General features: G+C 42.3%; 1 protein-coding gene across 1 annotated transcript in view; it reads right to left on the bottom strand.

Moving 5' to 3' along the window:
• The window catches only part of TMEM117 (transmembrane protein 117), a 206,723-nt gene that overhangs the window by 110,559 nt on the left and 74,222 nt on the right, over positions 1–21,942 (bottom strand). Inside the window, exon 4 of the mRNA XM_083399846.1 lies at positions 10,306–10,405. Within this exon, the coding sequence (XP_083255972.1) occupies positions 10,306–10,405 (100 nt within the window). The remainder of the gene's footprint in view (positions 1–10,305; positions 10,406–21,942) is intronic.

Raw genomic sequence — 21,942 nt, 5'->3', positions numbered from 1 at the left:
TAGCCCTGGGTAAACTCCTATTTTCTCTCTCATCACTCTGCTCCTTTGCCTCTGTACACAGGCATTTTCAAACTCCTGCTTCTGATGTTCTCTGACACTTCAACCTTGAAATCTTCTTCTCCCTTACTTCTTACTACCATTTTCATCTTGCTTCTGGGCAGAGATTTGTCTACCATCATCTTCTTTCAACTAGTCCCCTGCCTCCAACTTCTGCCAGGTTTCTCGGTATATTTGTGACAACCACCAAGCCAATTCCATTTATCTCCTCGGTCTCCATTCAAAGCTTTTCAATGTCAGCCGTGCCACTGCCACATGATCTTTGCATGCCCTGTTAGTGGCTGTTCATCCACTGCATCTTGCAGACATATATTACTATACCATGATGCAATTCAAGAACAACAGCACTCTCAAAATGGAGAGAGAAACGAGCAACCTTTATTAAAACCAATGACACCTATTGGAAAGGGTATCTCAACACTGAGTTTGGTAAGTCTCTCATGCCAATTATACCTTAATAATTATGAGAGAATTGTTCATTTAAAACGGCAACAACACCCTGAGCTTTACGTAGTTGGGATCCAGGTCAAAATACTATATTAAAAAATGCTGGAACACACTATAAGCACATTTTTGACAGTTGGAAGTGTTCACATTTCATTTGACAAAAATGTCTGGATGTGTATTTAGCATGTACAAAAGCACAATATCAGGCTAGTGGTTCCCCCACCCCCCGGGGAATTTCAGTCAAAGTTAATGGACTTACAGCAGCCAGCGATTTGGCCCACTATGCACTTTGTAATTTGCTCTAATAGCCTGGCGAAATTATAGTCTTCATGACTGACTAGGCGGCAAGTGTGGTCATGTCCCTGCTGTGCTTCCTGTCAATCTTTCAGCCTCTGCTAGGCTCCACTATGTTCTTTGGGGTGGCTCTGAGGTAAAGCTCAATACAATTTAGTCAACCATTTAAATTTTATTGACAGTTTTGACACACAGATCTCTCTGGGCCGCCTAGACTAGGAGACCAGCAGACCGCAAGGCGGCTCCAGAAGGGCTGATGAGATAGCGACACTCACAGGCACCTGGGGCCTATGAGGATTCTAACCTCAGGAGGGGCCTGTCTGTGAATGACAAAACGCAAAATGTAACAGGCAGGATGCTTACAGCACTGGTACATTTATCCTTGGCACATTGAGGCATTAAAGCACACACACCGCACTGGCAAGCAACACTGACCCACCTACCAGAAAGCCGGCACAGCAGCTCCATCCCACCCAATGAGCTTTTCTACCAAGCATGTGTGTAGGTATAATAATTACGGGGAAAGCTAAACAGCTAAGAATGGGAAGAAGAAAATTGGACTGCACCAACAATAACCTATAAGGCCACAGATGCCTCCTGGTTACAGGACTTGGTTTTCTCCATCTGAATGTTCAAAGAAGAGCTGTGCCAATTTCAAAGCCTTGTTGCGCAGTTCAATTCTATATCATCCCTGATGAAATGCAAACCCATTTTTATTTCCACAAGTGTAGGAGGGTAGCAATACATTTCATGATTTGCAGAGGTGGATTGCTGTAAAGCAAATGCACAAATAGCTTTTTAATGGAGATTTCAGAAGGTACTCGGGGAAACTGGCAAGGCAACTCTGCAGCCTTTCTATCAGTTTAAGTGTTTGAAATCCCCATTCTAAGCCGTGTAAAACAATAATAAAGAAAACTCAGCAAAGACAAGATTAGATTGCTCTGTTTCGAGACCGTTTTACCAAATGCAATATTCAAATGAATTTCAGTATGAATCCATTTACACTTGCCAACATCCATCTCAGTCATATTAAGTAATTTATGGAGGGTTTTCCCCCTTGGTACCTCTGTAAGAACAGATTGGGGGAGGGGGGAAACCCTGACTGCTTTTATTTTAGAGAAAAAGCAGTTGCTGAGTGCTAATATGGATTGCTGCTTCTGCCATATTTTTGCTGAAACTCAACTCCTACCTGCACCCAATGCTGTGTATTTGGAGACAAAATGCAACCAGGAGAGAAAAATTATGGTGTACTGTCCCAGTTAGGACTGGGATCACATTTTGAACCAGGGCACCATGGCTATTTCCCCCCAAATAAAAGCAGCAATCTTAAGCCTGCATGTTTAGTCATATCCCTCCCCCCCCCCCCGTTTCCAGGCAAAGCAGGTAATTTTGTCCAAATTCAGTGCTGCTTCCTGCCATAGGCTAAGTTGCAAGAGGGTGGTATCATAATGAAATAACAATCACTCTTATCTCAGCATCGAAATTAAAAACTGAAATGAAACAGGATGGTGCACTTAGCTACAAGCACCATTTTCACACTTTCTATTTCCAGAAATATTCTCCCCTCCTTTCCCTGTAACAATTAAATTTTACCATTTGACATCTCCATATATTCTTTCTCTTTCCCAGGTCTCACCAAGCCGAGGCATAATTTAAGGATTAAGTGAGCCTTTTGCAGTGTGTCCCTGCCATCTGCTGCTAATCCTTCCCTCTGGGGGATGCAGAGGGTTTTGTTTGATCATCTATTTAAGCCATTCAAGTTCTTCTGCTCAATTTGCATGGTCAATTGAATCCTTCTCTGATGATAAAACCAGCCTCACTAGTCTAATGTTGGGCACAGGCTCCTTCCGTACGCCCCGTTTGTCACATTTGTTGAGGAGGCTGGTGAGCAAGAAGATAAAAATACTTTCCAGGTGGAATTGAAGGGTTATACTTCTTTCAAGTAATATTTTAGGAAACAGGGAAAATCCCCACATCTGCCTACCCTGTTCTTTAAAAAACAACTCCACGTTATAAAGCAGGTATAGGCAAAACCTTCCAGACATTGTTGGAAGCCATTAACTCCCATCAGTTCAACTTAGTGTGGCTAATGGTGAGGGAGCTGGAGTCCACAGGATTTGGAGACCCCCACAAGCTGTCCTCCACTGTTACAGCAGGCAGCCACAGCTTCCTGTGACTATTATGGGGTGTGTGTGTGCTTTTTGCATATGTACATATAGATATATAACATATGAATTGTTGCTGTTTGTGTGAGATAATGTGTTGTATGCATTTTTAATAGAATAATGTCTTTATAATTTTTGAATGTAAGTCACTGGGAGATATTGATATCAAGGAGTATATTAATAATGCATCGTCATACACGGCCTCAGGAACATGTTTGCGTCTAAAGCAGATCCCCGATGAACTAACGTGAGGCACAATAAATTCTGGGAAGAATATGAGGCAGAAGAAAAGCGTTTGGAAATGGAACGGCCAAAGTAGTCAGTGTAGCCTCCTGGTGATGTGATTTGCAGACACAGAAAAAGCAAATGTCGGTTGAAACATCAGTTGTGAAATGGCCATAGCCTCCGAGAGAAATTGTAAATTAGACATCTGTTCTCAAAGCCTCCACATTGAAAACTATTATTATTATTACTCCTTAAATTTGTATACCGCTCTTCATCAAATTTGTATATTGCTTTTCTTCATTGGCCTATACATACTTCACAACCGCCTGCCATCTTCCAGGAGCTACAGCAAGATGTTCTGCACCCGAATTAAGAATAATGTGCACCTTGACAGGCCACTAATGTAGGGAGTTATTTACGGATATACAGAACTTGTGTTCTTTGACTCAGATGTGCTGGCCACTTCAGTTTCAGTTGATGCTGAAACCTGTTCACTTGTTTGACTACAACTGCTGAATGATTCACACAGGTTGACTAGTTGGCACAAGTGGCTTCCTGGTTGTAACCATGGGTCCTTTCTGTTTCCAGATGTGCACTAACAAGGCAGCTGGGACTCTGGCTAGCCAGAAGAGCTCCCTGTAAGAAGAAATGCCAACAATGGGAAAGGAATTCAGTCTGTCCTGGATGAGGTTGTACTCCCCTTAGAGAAGAGATGATGGACTACATGGGCCATTTGCCTGATCCAACAGGCTCTTCTTATGTTCTTACAATCCAGTGATGTTTAGTGTGTAATTTCACAGAGTTTGGGAAACACTGTCAGTATATTGTATATTGAACAGTTGGCTAAGCAGAAATCCCTCTGGAGACGGAGAAAGGAGAGAGAGAGAGAGAGAGAGAAACTGTATAAGAAACCCCCACCCGCAAGAACAGGTGCTTGCTGCTATGAATAGCACCTTACTACCCCTAATGAGGTCATTCGTTACATCCCTGTGCAGCGATGCTTGCACCAGGCAACTTTAGTTATATATCTTATCCGTTTCATTTTTTCCATTTCACGCTTCACAGTTTAATTTCATTTCCACCTCTGAAGTACAGAGTTGTTAGCTGCACTGTACTTCAGATGCTGCTGCAAATTCAATTATATCTCAGAGGAAGAAAAACAATCAGAAAGATGGACTTTGATCGTAACCGGAATTGTCATGCCCAATTTCTTGACACAACAGTGACTCAGTGGCGACGTCAGTTGGAGAGTTTGGGGCTTCCCCAACTGCAGTCCTGAGCCTGCATGAAATTCTCAGGAAATGGGTAGTAATTTCATATATATATATATATATATATATATATATATATGCTGTCCTACGAACATGGCAACTTGAAGCTGGTTGTAAAATAAATTGTTTCACTTGTCCTTTACTAAATGGTAAGAAAGGAATGGCATGCTGTATAAGAGGAGATCTTCCTCCATTTTGACATGACTTGGTATGATACTGCTAGTAGCTATTGTCCTTCTGCTCATGATCCATTGGGTCCTACCATTAGGAACTCTAGGCCCCTGTCTCTCGGGACTCTTCCAGGCCACCCCTCAAACCCAGATCCTGCTGTCTTTCCCTGGGCCACACAGCTCAGTTGCCCTGCACTGCACATCCTTTGAGTGCTTTAAAAAAATGTGTTTTTGCATTGCAATCACGCCTCTTGCTTGCTTGCCTGGATGGAGTGATGTGTGAGTTTAGAAACATCTGACTGGCTGGAATGTTAGCTATCTGCACAAAAGACTGACATCCATTGTCTGGCTCATGGAAGGTTCCCAATGAAGAAATACACCCTTGGGGCTGAAAAATGTTTTCTGTTCCCCACCTCACCCACTATGGAGGCCAAACTCAGAGCACATTCTAATCATGCATCCTCAAATTAACAGAACAGATTAATGAGAAAAGAAAATCTGGAATGGACAGAAGAGCCAGGAAGGTACTGGCAATTATTGGATGAAGTTGTTGTTAGCTTTCAGGACCCTAAGGAAAAAGTTGTTCTAAAGACGTTGTGTGATGTAGTGGTTAGGGCAATGATATGTATCCAGTTGTGCCCCTCCATGGACAGAAGCCTGTTTGATCCGGCAGAAGCTTCTGCAATTGGCAGAGGGGGGTGATTATTGCAAATCCCCCCACTTTCCTGTAGTCCCCCTAACCACCTCCCACTCTGTCCCTAAAGGACACATAACCATTAAGCAGATTAAGCAAAAGGAAGGGAGCATCAGGAGGGACAGGCCCTTCTTTTTCTACTAACTGAAGCCTCTGCTGGATCACATAGCACAGAAGAACACAATTAAATAAAATGCAATGGGTCTGCAGTTAAGAAGTCGGGTCCAAATTTCTGCTCTGCCATGAAGCTCTCTCGGTGACCTTGAGCCAGTCAACATATTTCAGCTTAACCCATCTTGTATATACTAGTTAGGAGATCAACCCATATGTGATGCTACCTTGATGCCCTTGGATGCAGGCTGTATAACACAATTATAAGAAGAAGAAGGAAATGACAGAGAAAAGCGAAAAATTTTAGGTATCAGTGATATACGGCCCGTGATTGCACCTTGAAACATACAAAGAATCTGTTATAGTTGGTTTAATGTGATTATTTGGCATTCCATTAGTTTGCAGGTTTGTTTCTTTGTACTGCAGAAACTCCAGTGGATACAAGAAGGGGGTATGGTAAACAAATGCATTAAAAATTATACATTTCAAGTTCAAATATCAACTCAGGCCTCAGGTCTGCTTTCAAATGAAGAATTAAATGCAAAATCTATTACAATATGGTACCTGACTTGAAGATGGAGGCACTGAAATCAAATTCAATGTGCACATTCAGAACATCATTGTTCATTTCATGTTCAAACCCCTTCTCCATCCATATTTTTTTTCCAGGAGGATTCACTGAACATACACACCAGCTTTGATCCAGATATATCTGTCTTTGAGGCAGAGATCACATTACAAACAAACAGAAACTTACAAATGAAAAAAGTGTTGAGAAGCCTGTTGTCTTCCCAATGTTTTCTCATTATCCCTAGCCAGTGACTTCATTTAGACATGGCCCTAGAATAATGCCAAATAAGCCACCTGATTCCCTTACTACAGGTTCTCCAATCAATTTCTTTCTAGCAATAAATGAACAAAACAAAAAGGATCAACACAAATCAACGTGTATTCAAGCTGTTAAACACACCATGTGAGCCTTGGCCCTTTTGTGTAAATACAGATGTGCTTTGAACATCTTCTTGGGAAATTTCTGTTTATATTTCATGTGTTCTTCAAAAAAAAAAGTGCAATTCAAGAATGCCATTATTATGGCTTTGCTTCATTTTATACCACAGACATCTGAAGAGTTAACTTGCTTCAGAAACTTTGACAAAACGCCCTGCAATAAACGAAACCTATTGCAGCAACAAAGGTACTTAATTGTCTCCTGTGTAGCGTCACCTTGATTGGAGGACATCACAGAATATAAAGCACCACCTCAATAGATCTTCATTACTGCGGTTACCACCCACAAAATTGTTGACAAGCCACTGGAAAGTGAGGCCTGGCACCAGTAAACTGCTAAAATGGTTTGCTAGAGAGCGACAGGAGGTTGGAGGGCTAAGAGGCCAGACAGATAAGGTTGCGGAGATTAATGAGCCAAAGTTTCATGAACACCTTTCTTCAAAGACATCTATGCACTCATGGTAACCTTCATTCAAAAACACATACAATCCTTTGATCAGATTTAACTCCATTTTACTACCTGACTATGCAACTTACAGACACCTTCTTTCTCCACATAGAGATTCGCCCAATTACTGAAGGTAAATAAAAGCACAAAGGTTTGGATTCCAAACTAAGTGAATGGAAGTAAGTGAAAGGAAAGTGTTCCACTCCTTCTTTTCCCCATGTGCCCTCTGAAAAACCTCTCCAAGGGGGTTGGGGCCCTCTTGAACAAGGGGTAGTGTCATGGGACTTCTAAAGGACAGGTACATTGTCCCAAATCATTCTTCTGTTCAATTATCTTGGTCTCTGAGCCTATATCAGCACAGATCCAGTAAATACTCCCCAGAGACAAATTTCTTTAAAAGAGATGTGTAAATAAGAAATGAGAAATGCACCATTTGTAAAAGTGAAGCCAAACATCCAGGAATTTACTATTTCATAAGAATGCAGTCATACCTCGGGTTACAGCCGCTTCGGGTTGCGTTTTTTGCGGGTTGCGGACCGCCGAAACCCGGACGTACCGGAATGGGTTACTTCCGGGTTTCGGTGGTCGCGCATGCGCAGAAGCGCTAAATCGCGCTTTGCACATGTGCAGAAGCGCCGAATCGCAACCCGTGCATGTGCAGATGGGTTAGAAAAAAGACAGAGGCTCAGTTTGAGGACAGTCTGGGACCTCCATACACACTGTCCAGACTTGTGCCCCATGGAGGTCACTTCAACACTTGTTAACACAGCAGTTTGACTTCACTCTCAGAGGTGCACTCCATTGTCTGTTGACAGGTGCCAACAGAAACTGGGTTCTGGATTAGGTTAATTAGCTATAATGATTGTGTAGTGCTGTTTGTCGCAGACTTTTTATTAGCTGTTTCCTAATCACCAGCGTGGGTACACTGCCTGTTGCACTTTGGTTGAAAACCGAGCTTCTTGAAAGACAACCATGATCAAACAATGTCTGTTAACCACTAAATCATGCAATATCTTTCTTCCAAAAAAATAAAATAAAAAAATTAGCACAGAGAGGACAGGATAGGAAAAGACCACGCTCATAGTCAGTGGAATGATAAATGGTTTTCTGGAAACTCTGAGGTGCCAACATCCATCCCTGCAGCAACTCTGTTCCTCTTCTTCTAAATCAGTCCCAGGCGATGATTTGTTGTGTGCTTGTTTTTCATGGTCACCAAATCAAAATACTGTAATTTGTTTTGGATACTGCTGCAGACCACAGTGTCTGAAAGCAAATATATCCTTGATCCTGTTTCCCCACCCCCACCCCCAGTTTTGATTTGCTCCAGATAGATAGAAGATAAATGAGGAAAATTTAGATGATTTCCCTGCAGACATGGAAAACAACAAATCTGCTGCTGCTTGCTTTTAATTCTTACATCATTCCTGTCAAGGGTGCTTCCTGGTCAAAGAAATGCACACAGGAGAGAACTCTTGATTCTGAAAGATAACAAAGTGGCTTCTGCAGCTCTGGAGACTTATGCACACCAATCTAATGCCCAGGAAGCTATTCAAAGGTCCACATTCTATGGAGCAGTTGCAGCACCTGGGAACCACTCCCCCTCCACCAGGTAATCTACCTTAGCCCAATGGGCTGTGTGCATGTAGCCGGAGACTACACCTGCATGGAAGCTTCCGCTCTATCCACTTCAGTTCTCTCCTGGTTCTGGGAGACAATGGTCCAGGAGAGGGTGGGAAAGCACCAAGCCCTTCCCTTGCCTGGCCTTGCCTGCCTCTTTCTCCAGCTCTGAAGCTTTCCCCTCTTTGATTCTTGCTTGCTGGCTTGTACAGTTCGCCACAGACCCCTGCCCCCCTCTCCCAAATCAGACTCCAGCTCCACTTCCTCTGGTGAACACTCATTAGTGTCCAGCCAGTCCCAAAAAAATGTCAGCATTTAGGTAACCATAAAGGTAAAGGACCCCTGGATGGTTAAGTCCAGTCAAAGGCGAATATGGGGTTGCGCCGCTCATCTCGCTTTCAGGCCAAGGGAGATGGTGTTTGTCCACAGACAGCTTTCTGAGTCATGTGGCCAGCATGACTAAACCGCTTCAGGCACAACAGAAACCAGAGCGCACGGAAACACCGTTTACCTTCCCGCTGCAGCGGTACCTATTTATCTACATGCACTGGCATGCTTTCAACTGCTAGTTTGGCAGGAGCTGGGACAGAACAACAGGAACTCATCCCATCACAGGGATTTGAACCACTAGCCTTCTGATCAGCAAGGGGCTCAGTGGTTTAGACCACAGCACCATCCGCGTCCATTTATGTGAATAATGTCTATCACAAGGCCCAAGGATTGCTAGATAAACATTCCAGCATTGGTTTTTCCTCCTTGCTTATCTTTTGCAGTCATATGGCTTGCAAGCTAAGTGGTTGATGTGCATGTTCGGCCTGCTCAGACAATCGGTTTCTAAAGGTTTGGATCAGGGCTGGGAAACCTGCAGATATTTTAGGACTACAACTCCCATCGTTCTTGACAGCTGGCCATGCTCTATGCGTCTGATAGGAGTTGGGGTCTTTAGTCATCATTTTATTGTGATGCATTTCTACAGCAAAATAAGTATATTATAAAGGCCAAAAAGATATATTACTTTTAAAAAATATCATGGAAATAAATAAAAGAAACAGATACAAAACAGCTGCACTGAATTACCTATTGAATCCGAACAATCTAGGTTTCTATCCAATGCAGCAGTGAGTAGCTCTCCGATCAGTACAAGAATTTCTACTTGTACAGTGGGACTTTCCCCATCTCTCCCCACCCCTGCCAAAATGCACCCTGTGCCCTTCCCAAATCTGTTCTGGAGGATTGGGGACAAACCCAGAACAGTTGTAGGGAGTGTACAGCAGGAGGAGAGTGGCGAAAGCCCCATTACCCTTGCAGTGACGGACAAGTTCCTTAGCACTGCCTTGGATACAAGTCTCAACAAGTGCCTAGCCTGCCACTCAAAAGTTAAGCCAAGTAAAAATATCAACACTTTCTAGAGGCAAGTAAGGAAATGAGACTTTTATTTTCAGGTGGAAGATTGCATTACCTCCCTTTCACCCATCAAATATATATAAAAAATACCCAGTCACTGACAACAGTTAATATTTATTCCATTATTCCATTTCACAACAACAATGAAATCGGCTTCTGCATTCCTAGCCACGACTCATATTGACATCAAGGGAACAATTCAGCACCTAAGTCATCCTGACTATAGCGTCTTTGTATTTCCAATGCACAAAAACATCCAGCTGTTATTCATCATGCCACTGTGACCTTGGGGCTTATTTGCTTCGAATTGTGCTTTTAAAGGCCTTCTGACTGTTCTGGATTTCAATCACCAATTACACTTTTCTGGTTCAACTTTCCCTTTCCCCCCGCTTACCATCCAAGCTGTGACAAAGTCTCCCATCCAGGTCCCCACGGCTGCTACCTTCATAAAACTTTCGTTCCTGATGCCCATGAAGTCTGTTACCACGTATGGCCTGTAAATGCAAGCACATATACCGTTACGTTACAAACATTCAGGCACAGCAGAATTATGGATGATTTGGCTTTGCTGGCACAAAGAAGAAAGGAAAATAATTTGCCTATCAAAAAGTGCTTTGTTTTGCAGTCTAGATATTTGTTTCCTCATTTGCCTTCATAGCCTTTCTTACTTCATGCTAGCATACAAGCGGTTCCATGTGCACCTACCTTCAAGTCCCATTGAAGTCAATGGAACACAGTTTTGAATGTTGAAAAGCAGAGGTTCATATTCAGAAAAAAACTAGAAGTGGTATTCACAAAATGAATATATATATATAAACACATATACTATATACTGTACTATATAAAACACAATAGAATGAATCTAAACAAAGGTCAGTAGCAACGTTACCCATCATCAATATTCTGGAATTGCCTATGTAACAGAAAAGTTTTGAGCTGGCATCAAAAACACAGAACAGTTAGCACTTGTCTAATTTCAAGAGGCAGGTAAAGGTAAAGGGACCCCTGACCATTAGGTCCAGTCGTGGCCGACTCTGGGGTTGCTGTGCTCATCTCGCTTTATTGGCTGAGGGAGCTGGCGTACAGCTTCCAGGTCACGTGGCCAGCATGACTAAGCCACTTCTGGCGAACCAGAGCAGCGCATGGAAACGCCGTTTACCTTCCCGCCAGAGCAGTACCTATTTATCTACTTGCACTTTGACATGCTTTCGAACTGCTAGGTTGGCAGGAGCAGGGACTGAGCAACGGGAGTTCACCCTTTGCAGGGATTCGAACTGCCGACCTTCTGATTGGCAAGTCCTAGGCTCTGTGGTTTAACCCATAGCACCACCTGCATCCTTCAAGAGGCAGAGCAGGTACCAAAAACACTAAGCTCTACTCCAAGGAACCACTGAATATGTGGAACATGCAGAGGTTCCAATCTGAAGAACTCAATAATCATACAGGTCAGAAGGGGGTTTCTTAGGTACCCTGATTTCAAGAGCTTTGTAACTATTAACAAAGGGTTGGTTATATCTGCACCTGAGCAGATTCAGTTAAAAATGTGATATATTGTTAAACTACATGTGAGGTGAAATGTGTTAACCAGTTGAGGGTGGAGTCACGTTTGAGCTGTGTCCCGAATCATTCTGGTAGCCTAGGTGAATGAATGGCATGATTTCTTCTTGCATTAGAATCACCCCAAAACCTAGCAGGAGAAGAAATCACATTTATTTCCCAACCCACTTGGTTCTTCCTAACAGTAAGGAGCTTCTTAATGGAAAAAGATGCACAACTGTGTTAGAGGTATTTTGCCAAAGGAGAGCTGTACCTGAAAGATTCCTGCACTGAGCAGGGGTTTGAATTAGATCGGGATGGGAAACCTACGGCCCTTCCAACTACTGTTCCCCCTGCATGCATGGCCTATAACAGAAATGATGGAAACTGTAGCCTGACAATACCTGGAGGTTCTTTTCAAGGTCCTTTCCAACTATGTTTCTACAGTTTCCAACAAATGAAATGAGAGTCACCCAGGGAACATATGAGTTTCCCAAATCTATATAAACTGCTTTTAACTTATGAACCAAATTTTGCAGGAATTTTTTTGCAAATTTTGAGGGCTACTTTTGCAGCTAAAAGCTAAAATGGGATCAAAGTGACTGAATCACCTATCATATTTTGTATTGCACAATTTGGACTGGAGTTGGTCTGTCAATCACCTGATGCCACAAGGACAATGATGTTAGGTGACCCATTTTCCTTTTTCAAAGTGGTTTGAAAGACATAGGGCTTTGTGGGTACAGATTGGTAAAATATGTCTTGCTGGTCAAAAAGTGAGGCTATCAGGCTTCAGCCCACAAGACAGACATTCCCCACAGCTGGGTCCCTGGAAACTGTTTATGGAAAACCCATGAAGTACTGCTGTGCTTGGGCCAGAGTCAGTCACTGAAAGTTCTATGACACCACTTTAGACAGTTGTGGCTTCCCCAAAGAATTCTGGGAGATGTGTGGTGAGGATGCTGATAGTTGTTAAGAGACCCCTATTCTCCCAACAGAGTTACATTGAAGTTCTCCATGAAGAGGGATTGGAGGTTAAACCATTCCGGTAATTATATCTGTGTAAGAGAGATAAGGATCCAGCTTGTTCACTAGATTCAGTTTCTTACCTCTGAGACAAATTACTCCTATCTTTGGCTAATGTAAAGTCAACTGTAGACATAGAAATATTGTAGCCTTAGGGCAAGATTGCGTTACAAAGATTCACATTTTAACTAACTAATTTATTCGTAATGCTAACACATTTACAATTTGTTTTCTTTTTTTCTTTTTAATTTGCCCTAACCATACCTTAGGTCATCTTCCACCTTCCCAGTATATCTAGCTGCTATACTCATTATTTAACAGCATATTTTGCCTAGTCAAGTCACTGGGTGTGTGGGAAGGGAAAAAGTCGACTGCAAAGCTTTCATTTTGATCCATTCCAAAATAAAAAATATAAAAGAGGGGATTATTTAGCTGCCTTGGCAATATATAGGTTGCCAAATTAACTTGAAACGCTGCTTTGGAAAACATGCAACTTTTTCACATTTTTATCTAATCTTTAATAGCATTCGTTTTTTAGCTACAAGTTCTTTCACACCAGCTGCTTTTGAACAAAAAAGGCACCCCAAGTAAGGTTTGTTTCTTTTCTGGAAATATAATGGGCATAGATGCTACTCTATTTATATGCCCTCGCCACTTACAGAGCATTAGGAACCTCTGTTATAAGACATGCTATTAACAGGTTTACTTGCTGCTAAATTCAGTGTATTTTGGTTAGACAGAAAATGCTTTCCTCCCCTTACTAACAGTACATTTAAGACAAAACACTACAGCTGAACTCAAGTGTTCTCTAGACTTTTTGGATCAGAAGAAGAGTTGGGCGGTGGACGGGGGTTCACACCTCCTATCTGAAAAAGTCCTTAAGCTCATCTTTTTGCATGGCTACTTATAGACATGCCTTCCTTTGCTGCTGCTTTGGAAATCTCTCCCCCCATTTCATTATTCTCAAGTAATACGGATATAACAGGTAAGGTCCTGGCAACTGCTACTACTTAGGGGTCTAAAACGGATACATTTTTACTTACCTTTAACATATTGTTACAACTATTACTTTATAGTTCAGAGCAACAGGGGCAGCAGGAATCATGAGAGAAATGATGTCTGGCCCCATAGTTTTTCCCACATCATGATTTTTTCTTTAACACACACACACACCACAATTCATGATATATCACCATGTTGAATATTATGAAACTCTTGCCAAGATGTGGACTTCAAACTGATTTTGGATGATGTATTGATACATCGCCCAGCCCTACTGATTTGTCCCATAGTTTCTAGTTTCAGGCTCCAGGCTCACCTCAGAAAACTGCCCCCGTATAAACTCATTTTGATGTGCTGCTTGGCTTCTCCATGTTAGACTCATTAATTCCCGGGATAGCATGGTTCGAGAAAGTACTGCTACTGACATCAGAGCACTGTGTATAAACCACCAAAATGGAGGGACCAGCTCACACACACACAAATGACACATTTGCCACAGCCCAGAACAACTGTCAGTTTCCCTCCACCTTTATATAGTAACCAGGCTTTTGCATGAGGCCACATGCTCCTGCTAAACAGAAGCTATGAACCAGTCTCTCCTCCATCCGCATTCAACAAGCTGTCTGCCACCCACTCTGACCCACAATCGGATCATTTTAACCTGATCTTCGTTTAGCTTGCAGTACGCATATGACAGCAAATGCAAGACAATTTGAGAAAGGATACAGCCGTGGACTGGAGAGAACAAAATAAAGAGATATCGTACCAGAACCACAGAGTTATCAAATCAGAGACATTTTCTATTTGAGAGATCACAAGATTAAATGAATGAACCACAGACGTGAACAATTTAAATCATTTCAGCAGTTCAGTCTGCTTTGATTCAGTTTATAGTCTAACTCCTGTAGCTCTTTATAAATAAACACAACAAAAAGGTAAAGCCTCACAAGGAATGGGTTACTGAATGTTGCTTCCATTCCAGTATATGTGACAGCTCACATCCTGCACCATTCTCTTTCCTGTGCCTACATGGTATAGCCAGTTATGACACATACAATGTGCTTTTATTAAAGGAATACCCTTAACTACAGAACAGATGAAGTGATTTACAAGAGGAAACATCAGTGGCGCAGAACTCATAATTCCATGGATTAGCTTGCTGCCAGGTCTATAAGAGCAGCTTTTAAAAAGCCTTCAGGACAGGCTTAAAATTATATGTATTTAAAATAAATACAAAACAGACAAAGTTTCCTTGTTTGTTTGATGTGTGAAATCACAGCTAGGGTGCATTTCCCCCCTTTGGTTATATAGGCTTAGAATTGTGTTTGCTGTCCACATTAAGTCCCCAAGGTGTTAATTAGCCAGATACATTTCTCCATCTAAGTACACAAAACAACCCAAAAACAATCCTGTGAACCAGTTCAGACGCAGGAATTTCAAAGAGCACCAAAGGATATTCTAAATCCCAGTCTCCTGAGGCAGTGGAAGCAAACTGTTGTTTAGTTTTTGCTTATATCCTTAACTTTAACATGCTGTACAAAAAGTTTAATTTTTTTTTTTTTCCTTAAGCCTACTCTTTAAACAAGGAGCTGCTAAACAAGGTGTTTGGGGAGAGGCAAAGTCTCTTTCTAACCAAAAGATCCAGGATATGGGAGGCTGATCACTCCATAAATGCTATGATTCGGGCACAGCAGCACCTCTTTTTAACACAGTCAAATCGCCAACATTAGGTCATTTCAGCATTTGGAAAAATGCCCTGTCAATTTCTTTCCTGTATTAACTGCAACTGAGGGGGAAACTGCAGGGTGGGCTAGACAAAGGGAATGCTAACTCTGCTTAGTATCTCAAGATGCATTGTTGAAACGCTTCAGGACTGCCATTTTGTCAGGCTACCTAATTGAGTGCATTGTAATTTCACACTTTACAAGAAGACAACGCCATTGTGCAAGACTGTGAATAATGAAGAAGGAAGGGAGGCACAAGAGCATTCCTAACCATCAGCCCATATGCAAAGTCACCAGGTCTGTGCAGCACTAAGGGACAGCTGCAAAATGATGCTAACCCAAGAAAATTAACTAACAGCTGGTACTACGCAGAAATAAGTCCTATTGAGTTCATTGGCGCTTATTAATGGTAAACCTGTGGCATTACAAAAAAAATGGAAATCATTCCTTTCCACTTATGGGACAATTCACATACTCACATTCATTATAGTCTGGCTTGGGGCTCTGCTGGTGCAAGGGCATAGAAACTTTTGTTTCCTCTCCTTTCCACTCCAGCCCCACTTCCTCTCAAAATCAGCTCTGGGGGGTTCGGGGACACTCTGCAGGTATACGGCCTCGGTCCCGTATACCTGAAGGAGCATCTCCACCCCTATCGTTCTGCCCGGACACTGAGGTCCAGTGCCAAGGGCCTTCTGGTGGTTCCCTCGCTGCGGCAAGCCAAGTTACAGGGAACCAGGCAGAGGGCCTTCTTGGTAGTGGCACCAGCCCTGTGGAACACCCTCCCACCAGATGTCAAAGAGAAAAACAACTACCAGACTTTTAGAAGACATCTGAAGGCAGCCCTGTTTATGGAAGCTTTTAATGTTTAATAGACTTACAGATTTGAACATAAGGGACCAGCAGCCAAAATATAATTCCCAATAAATGTTAGGAACGTAAGGAGCTTCAGGAGGCAAGAGGGCTCTTGTGCTTGAATTCTGCTTGCACGTTTCCTGCAGACACCTGGTTGGCCAAACAGGAGGCGGACCAGATGGGCCATTGGCCTGACCTGACAGGCTTTTCCTCTTAAATCATTGGTCTATCTCACTCATCATTGTCCCTACTGAGTGGCAGCAGCTGCCTGGTGTTTCGGGGGGGGGGGGGACATTCTCAGCCACTTTACTTGGGACTTTCTGCATGGGACCACTGAGCTAAAATCCTTCTCTAACGTTCTACATTAATACTGGCTGGAGGCATTATTCAAGCTGGGATGGCTGCCTCAGCTATGTAGGTTATCCCACCTCCATGCAGAAGCCAAACCTGTTGTTGTATCTTTTTAGTAGCTTATACTGGGTATCCATGCCCTCCAACATTTCTCAGATGAAAATAGGGATGTCCTATTCTATTATTATTATTATTATTAATTATTACAGTCATACCTCGGGTTACAGACGCTTCAGGTTGTGCATTTTTGGGTTGCACACTGTGCTGAACCCGGAAGTAGCAGAACGGGTGACTTCCGGGTTTTGGCGCTCGCGCATACGCAGAAGCGCTAAATTGCGCTTTGTTCATGTGCAGAAGCACTGAGTCATAACGCGGCGCTGCAGATTGCAAACGTGCCTCCCGCATGGATCACGTTCGCAACCCGAGCATCCACTGTATTATTATTATTTACTATTTATATCCCATCCATCTGACTGGGTTGTCCCAGCCACTCTAGGTAGCTTCCAACATATATAAAGCCATAGTAAAATATTTAGCATTTAAAATCTTCCCTATACAAGGCTGCCTTCAGATGGCTCGAGGCTCAGTAACTCCAGACCCTCCAACATTTCTCTAATGAAAATAGGGGCATCCAGGAAAAAGCAGAACATTTTGGGCTCAAATCAGAAACCAGGACAGCTTCTGTAAATCTGGAACTGTCCCTGGAAAATAGGGACACTTGGAAGGTCGGCTTTTTGAACCCTAGGACTATGCAGATCCTGCTGCTATCTCCCTATGGGCTGCCCCATGTGGCATACATAAGTATCAGTACCCAGATAATATGTTCACTGTTATTATATAGAGATCCCATTGCATCAGGGCATACAGTTATGTCATGGTGCGGAAGTGTTCAGTAAGTGTCAACATTACAGTGGTGCTTTGTAAATCTCATCGGTCTCTTTAACCCACGGTTTTGCTTTCGGGTTTTTGCCAGGCAAAAAGAGTTGCTTAACTCAGTGTGTGCATCTAATTGGCCGTTACTCAGTAAAGTGGCTAACCCCCATGTCTAATTAATCTAATTGCATAGCTTAACCCTAATTAATATAATTACATTTGCCTTCTTTCCATTCTGTTAGATATCCGGAGGCTTTAAACACATAGACACACAGCCAAAGCCCTGTGATTGTTGTTTGGTTTGCGCAATGGCTGGTATCAGTGGGAGACGAGAATTTGATGGTGGGTGTAAAAATGTGATCCTTTGGTGTGTTTGATTCCTGAAATCCATATCAGACATGCTGAGCATCTACTGGTGTTCTTCTCATGGGCCTTGCAGTGAGCTGAATAAGAATGGTGCTGTTTTACAAAGATTAAGAACCGACCTCAGGTCAGGTCACACAACATCACACCATAGCGTCCTGGTCTCGAATGCTGTTTTCATCACTGTGTGTTTACCGCTCAAATGGCTGAAAGAGGAATATGTGATCTCCCCTTAAACATTTCCTGTCTGTGTAAAATAGCTGGTAGTAGACACCCAAGGTGGAGCTAAACACAGGGGGGGAAACCCGCTATAAATAAGTCAGAAATGATTTATTTATTACAGTTTTAACAAGAAGAACAACAAATTCTATGGACAACTGAATTTTAAAATTCCCTGCCATGTGGTGTTGCATGTTTATAGCGCATTCAGTTCGCTGTTTCTTTACTAACGTAGGTGAGTCCCTCCAAGTGTCCCTATTTTCCAGGGACAGTCCTGGATTTACAGAAGCTGTCCTGGTTTCTGATTTCATCCCCGAATGTCCTGCTTTTCCCTGGATGCTCCTATTTTCATTGGAGAAATGTTGGAGGGTCTAGAGTTACTGAGCCTCGAGCCATTTGAAGGCAGCCTTGTATAGGGAAGATTTTAAATGCTAAATATTTTACTATGGTTTTATATATGTTGGAAGCTACCTAGAGTGGCTGGGACAACCCAGTCCGATGGATGGGATATAAATAGTAAAGAAGAAGAAGAAGAAGAAGAAGAAGAAGAAGAAGAAGAAGAAGAAGAAGAAGTAATAATGATGCCTTCTCTTATTATTATAAGTTGGCTGTTCCTCAAGGTTTCATATAAAACAGATTTAGGATTTACTCACCTTTTGTTAGGACTGGATTTTGGTAGTGGCTTTGCCATAAACTCTCTCTCTCTCTAACACACACACAAAGACAGAGAGAGAATCCCAAACTTCTAGATAGCAAATATCAGAAGCACCTGGGCAGAGCAAATCATGCATCTTTCACCAGATCAATTGTCTCCAGCTTCAGATTAGAATTTTATCTCAAAGATTCCCCCCCCCCCTGCAGCAGTATAGAGCAATGGGTGTTAAAATGCTAGCAAGCTGCTCAGGAGCCCGTTTTCTTTCACGAAATCAAAAGCTCAAAGATTGCCATGGCCCTGAAGCAGGGAGGGTGACTGGCTCGTTCAGCAAATCAGAATTCACTTGCCATTTCAGATTAAAATTGGGGGTGGGGTGGATATCCTGATGTAGAAGAGAGGAACATGGTCCAGGGCTTTTATCAGTATTTGTGAAGCCCATCAGTGAAGTTTCAGGAAGCCAGAAAGAAGACAGTATCCCTTTTTGGAAGAGATGAACCAACACTGAGGTATAGCTCTCAGGTCACTTACCTGGGAGCAAACCCATTGAACTAAGTGGAACTTACTTGAGAGTTATGCCACACGTGCTCCAATTTAACATATATTTTCTACTGGCCTGCCTGGAACTGTGTGACTATTTTGTTATCAATCGCACAGCTTTGGGATAATGAGAATAGATTTTTGAGAAACAAACTTGAAGCCTCTCTTTCCATCAGAACAAATTCATCTTTTTATTTTCAGTTTCAGTGCTAAAGTATTATTTATTATATCACTAGGATCCACTGAAATCAGCGAGACCTACTCCCAAATAAATATACTTTAGTCTTTCTGCCCAGTTAATGTCCTATAAAACATGCAGCCCAAACTGGGCTGCATCACAATGCAGTTCAAATGGAATGTGTGTTAGGAAGTAACGAAGCATACTGAATAATTTTAATCATGAGAAAAACTTGCACAGATTTAGACAACAAGCTGGTAAACATCTACATTTTTGTGTGTTTGGTCTCTAAAAGCCATAAAGCATCCACTGTGGTTCATTAATTCATTCCAGCAGGATTTCATTAATGGAATTGTGAGGCATCACATTACTAATCTGGTCCGTTTCCCTAAAATAACCTATTTGATGAGATTAGGGATTTACGTGCGCACTCACCGTCGGCAAACTTTATCTTGGACTTGCTATGGCATCCCGAGAGAGGTCTCAGGGGGGAGTTATTTACTTTCATACTAATTATAATCAATAATTTCACTACCCCCCTGTTGTGCTGCTTCAGGCCAACTTAATCTAACAGATGGGTCAAGCGCCAAGAGACATTTTTAAATACAGAAAACGTTGTGTTGCAGGATTCAGATATAAACCACATGCCAAGTTCTAATTTCTCAAGGCTTTTACAAGGAAACTTTGCATGTCTAAATGACTACTAACGATGTGTACTTTGCTACAGTAATTAAACAGCCAGCCAAACATGCCCGTTTTGTGCTTCACATGAGATTTCTTACAGACTCAGCGGCAGAATATTCTGTATTCCATACTTGAACCTGCTATTTTCCTTTGCCAGTTTTCTTTGCAGAAAAAGCAGCTGAGGCAATGGGACTAACTACAGGGGGGCATAGTCACAGGACTGTCCAAACCAGAGATCCTGAATTTTAAAAACACTTATGCAGGTTTCAAACTTCACATCCTTTAATATATCTTCTACAATATATAAATACTGTTCAGCTGACATATCCAGGGTCAGGGTATATATATGGGGAGAGCAGTAGTGCGAAAGCAGATGCCATCCCTCAAACATAATATAAGGGAACTTCCATGTGCACAATATTTTGAACTCATGGAACTGTATTCCTTTTTGTTTCAAAAACAGCATGTACTGTTTTTCCATTAAAATATTCAAAACAGGTCTAAATTTTTTATCTCCTAATAAAAACACAAGAGAACAAATTCCCACAGCAGCACCAGTGAGAAGCAATCAAATCAAACTAAACGCAGCATCCGTCAATCATCCGTTTAAAAGCTTTTTGTTAAGTTGTGGGTGAACATATCAGACGACACAACGATTCTTCAAACAGAACTGAGCTGAAGGGTTTAGCCAACCTGTTTATATACAGCTCAACTACAAGGCAACAGTAACAACTTTCTGTAACTATCCAATCACTGAACGTTACTTTCAAGTCCTTATTTGCATATGTGGACCTGAGTGAAGACTATCTACAGTACCCCCCTGCTGGCCCAGGGTGGGAACTTCAGTACATAACACTTTTCATTTTGGTTAACATTTATTTCCTTCCTTCCTTCCTTCCTTCCTTCCTTCCTTCCTTCCTTTCTACCCCACTTTTGAAAAGCAGCTTTGTAGCCTGGAAAAATAAGACGCTCCTCCAACTGTTAGGGCCTGCTGAACTTGCTCAAGAAGTGAGGTGCAGCCACTGAAAAGACCCTCCTCAGAGACTGACCTTTGAGTAATGCTGAGTAACACTGGCTAGCCAATCCCAATGCGGAAATTAGGATTTTAGGTCAAAGGGTGTCAGAAGACTTGAAGGCATCTCTCGTTTTAGAAATTAAGCACTTCTTGTGAGTTGTGGCTGTTCGGAGAAACAAAACGCAATCAACAAAGTTATCCACTCTCTCAATTTTATATGCACACTACATATCTTAATTGCATGGATAGCTCAGTCGGTTAGAGTGTGGTTCTAATAATGTCAAGGTTGCAGGTTTGATCCCCATAAGGGGCAGCTGCATATTCCTGCATTGCAGGGGGTTGGACTAGATGACCCTCAGGATCCCTTCCAATTCTATTAGTCTACAAAATGTACACACTCCTTCTGAAAACAGATTCGCAAAACTGAGAAAGATTCTGACTTCCACCCTTAGCTCAGCTTCACTGCAGCCTTTAATACTGGCGGGGCAGAATCGTTTCTTCGCTGAGATTTACAGCTTCCAACATGAAAAAGGGATTAATGCCCAAAGCTTGCTGAATTTTCGGATGTGCTTCTTTAAGATTCTTAGCCTAACTTCCAGGAAGAATGCTCACAGGGAAGAGGAGAAAAAGAATGCCTGCCTGAAACCGCACTGGACTTTGGAGGCCTGAGCATACTACAACATCGGCATGTACACATTTTCTTTGTGCTTTTTCTGTTCTTGATGCTTTAGGCTGTGGCCATAACCCCACTTGCCTGGTAGAAAGCCCAATAAAATTCAGTAAGATTTACCGTACTTTTCCGTGTGTAAGACAAGGTTTTTTTACTTTAAAATAAGCTTAGAAATTGGGGGGGGCATCTTATACACAGATAGTTCATATGTGGGACGGGCGATTGGCTGCAGCTGCGAACAGGAGCTTTTCAGTGGCGACTGGGTGGGCGATTTTTGTCTGTGGATTGGCTGCCGCTGCGGCAATTGTGCTTGTGATTGCCTGCTGGTGGTGGCGAGTGGGCAGAT

This window comes from Podarcis tiliguerta, assembly GCF_965153285.1.
Source record: "Podarcis tiliguerta genome assembly, chromosome: 10".
In the NCBI taxonomy this organism is placed as follows: Eukaryota; Metazoa; Chordata; class Lepidosauria; order Squamata; family Lacertidae; genus Podarcis; species Podarcis tiliguerta.
This window is presented reverse-complemented; position numbering and strand designations above follow the sequence as displayed.